This window comes from Epargyreus clarus, unplaced genomic scaffold (genome assembly GCF_041222505.1).
Source record: "Epargyreus clarus isolate Ecla_fem2 unplaced genomic scaffold, WU_Ecla_fem_2.2 ptg000034l, whole genome shotgun sequence".
NCBI classification, from domain to species: Eukaryota; Metazoa; Arthropoda; class Insecta; order Lepidoptera; family Hesperiidae; genus Epargyreus; species Epargyreus clarus.
The window spans coordinates 420,932-423,680 of record NW_027332239.1 but is presented as its reverse complement, the minus strand read 5'-3'; the positions used below and the strand labels follow the sequence as shown (position 1 = coordinate 423,680).

Here is a 2,749-nt window from a genome sequence, read left to right as displayed (position 1 = left end):
GAAAATATTGCTCGCAAACGTTTTTATGCTTTGGAAAAAAGATCCACTATAACCCAGAATTTAGAAATCAGTACTCAAATGTTATTCAAGAGTACATAGATTTGGGTCACATGGAACGAGTTCCTGATTCAGAAATTAGAAGGTCTGATGTTGTGTATTTGCCACACCATGCTGTAGTTAGGAATGACAAAAGCACTTCCAAGTTGAGGGTCGTTTTCGATGCTTCTTGTCTTGACAGCAATGGTGTATCACTAAACAATGAATTGTTAGTAGGCCCGACACTTCAACCTGAGCTGAGACATATTATTATGCGATGGCGTCGCTATCCTGTCGCTCTAGTAGCCGACATAGTAAAGATGTACAGACAGGTTAAAGTATTCCCAGAAGATGCTGACTATCAACGTCTTCTATGGCGTGAGAAGCCAGACCTCGATTTACTGCATTTACGTTTGCTACGAGTCACATTTGGCACATCTTCAGCGCCTTATCTTGCTGTGAGAGCACTGCAGCAACTAGCCCACGATGAGGGAAAAGACTTTCCGATGGTCACCGAGAGTGTGTTGAAAGATTTTTATGTTGATGACCTTATGACGGGTAGTGAATCAGTAGCTGAAGGTGTAGAAATTTATAAGAAGATGAATCAGATGCTAAATCGAGGTGGTTTCCAATTGCAGAAATGGTCAAGCAATAGTGAAAAACTTTTGAAGGAAATAAAAGAAGAATCAGGAATACAAGATAGTTTAGAAATTAAAACAGAATTAGAAATGAAGACAAAAATATTTACAAATACACTTACCTGTAGTTCTGAAGATATTATTTCCAAATTTTCATCGTTAAATAGACTTACCCGTGTGATTGCGTACTGTAGAAGATTCCTGAAACTTAAAAATAAAAGTAATTTTAAACCTAATTTAATATTTACAGAAATTAATGAAGCCTTATTAGCATGCATAAAAATATGTCAATTACAAAATTTCAGAGAAGAAATAGATAGCTTGAAGAAGACAAGGAAAATAGATAAAAAAGGAAATCTTACCTCACTGAATCCGTATCTCGATCAGGATGGAGTATTGAGAGTTGGCGGAAGGCTACAAAAAGCTAATATTCAACAGGATATGAAGCATCCTGTAATTATGCCTCACAAATCACACCTTACTACCCTTTTAATAGCAGATGCCCACGAGCGTACGTTGCACGGTGGACCTCAATTAGTGCTCAATTATTTAAGATCCAAATATTGGATCATTAATGCAAAGGGGGTAGTCAGGCAATATATTCATAAGTGTGTGATTTGCATCCGTCATTCTGCTCGACCCAAGCATCCTTTAATGGGACAGTTGCCTTCAGCTCGTGTGAATGCTAGCCGACCTTTTCTCCATAGTGGTGTGGACTATGCGGGTCCAATTAGCGTTAGAACTACGAAGGGTCGTGGTTATCACTCCACAAAGGGATATATATGTTTATTTGTCTGCATGGCCACTCGGGCAATTCATTTGGAAGTCGTGAGCGATATGACTTCTCAAACCTTTATATCCGCTTACAAACGCTTCACATCCAGACGTGGCCATTGTCGTGAACTGTGGAGCGATAACGGCACTACCTTTGTAGGAGCTAACAAGGAGCTAAAGGTCTTGTTTAAACAAGAAAGGTTCGGCGTATCCTCTGATATCGCTGATTGGCTTGCAACCAACGGCACCAACTGGAATTTTATTCCACCCCACTCTCCGAATTTCGGAGGGCTTTGGGAGGCTGGAGTGAAATCCACTAAACACCATCTAAGGCGTGTCATCGGCACTAGCACTCTTACCTTCGAAGAATTGACCACAGTGCTAGCCCAAATCGAAGCGTGCCTTAATTCAAGACCGCTCTCCTCAATTAGTTGTAGTCCGGATGATCCTTGCCCATTGACGCCAGGCCACTTCCTTGTAGGAGAACCTTTGGTACTTGTTCCCGAATCCGATTTTCAGAAATCCAACATCAGTACTCTCAACAGGTGGCACTTTACTCAACGACTTGTCCAAGATTTTTGGCGTAGATGGTCGCACGAATACCTTACACAGTTCCATCATAGATACAAGTGGTCACGCTGTATTTCTGAACCAAAGGTGGGTGATGTCGTAATGGTAATTGAAGATGATTTACCTCCAGCCAGGTGGCTCTATGGGCTGATTGTAGATAAACATCCTGGTCCGGACCAGGTGACGAGAGTGGTATCTTTGCGTTGCAAGGACTCAATCATTAAAAGACCTGTGTCTAAATTAATTATATTGCCTGTCACAGATTGAATTTTTATGTATTATATTATTAGTTATAGCTTTCCTTATAAGTTACATTTAAAGTCAAAGCGTCATCTAGCCCATCTTCAATTTATTTGATTTTTTGTGTGTTTGTATTTGCTAAATTGTATTTGCTGTTGAGTAGTTGATTAGCATAACTTTTACCATTGCTTTAGTCTAATTATTATTGGAGAAATTTTATACAGTCCTCTGGTATCGAAACCCCCTTGATTTTTTTGTGAATTACTTCATGGTGGGCGGTAGGATTAAAGCAATGTAAGGTTATGTAGCATTTTGTATTAAGGAGATGGACGTACTGTCCATGGTGGGCGGTATGTTCAATGTACATACATTGATCGGTGTTACTGGCATAGTAATGGCAGCAATTTGTCACTGGATGTCACTTGTCACATTGTTTTTCCCACCGATGAGATAGATGGCGCTACATGTATTCTGAAACGCGGTGGTGACTT

General features: G+C 40.1%; 1 protein-coding gene across 1 annotated transcript; it reads left to right on the top strand.

Moving 5' to 3' along the window:
• Window positions 1-1,511: 1,511 nt before the first annotated feature.
• LOC140756147 (uncharacterized) lies at window positions 1,512-2,285 on the top strand. Its single transcript, XM_073091587.1, has one exon. The coding sequence runs from the start codon at window positions 1,512-1,514 to the stop codon at window positions 2,283-2,285; it is 774 nt and encodes a 257-aa protein (XP_072947688.1).
• Window positions 2,286-2,749: the final 464 nt, after the last annotated feature.

Excerpts from the sequence above, each read along its gene's own strand:
- LOC140756147 (XM_073091587.1), top strand. The coding sequence starts at position 1,512 with ATGACTTCTCAAACCTTTATATCCGCTTACAAACGCTTCACATCCAGA.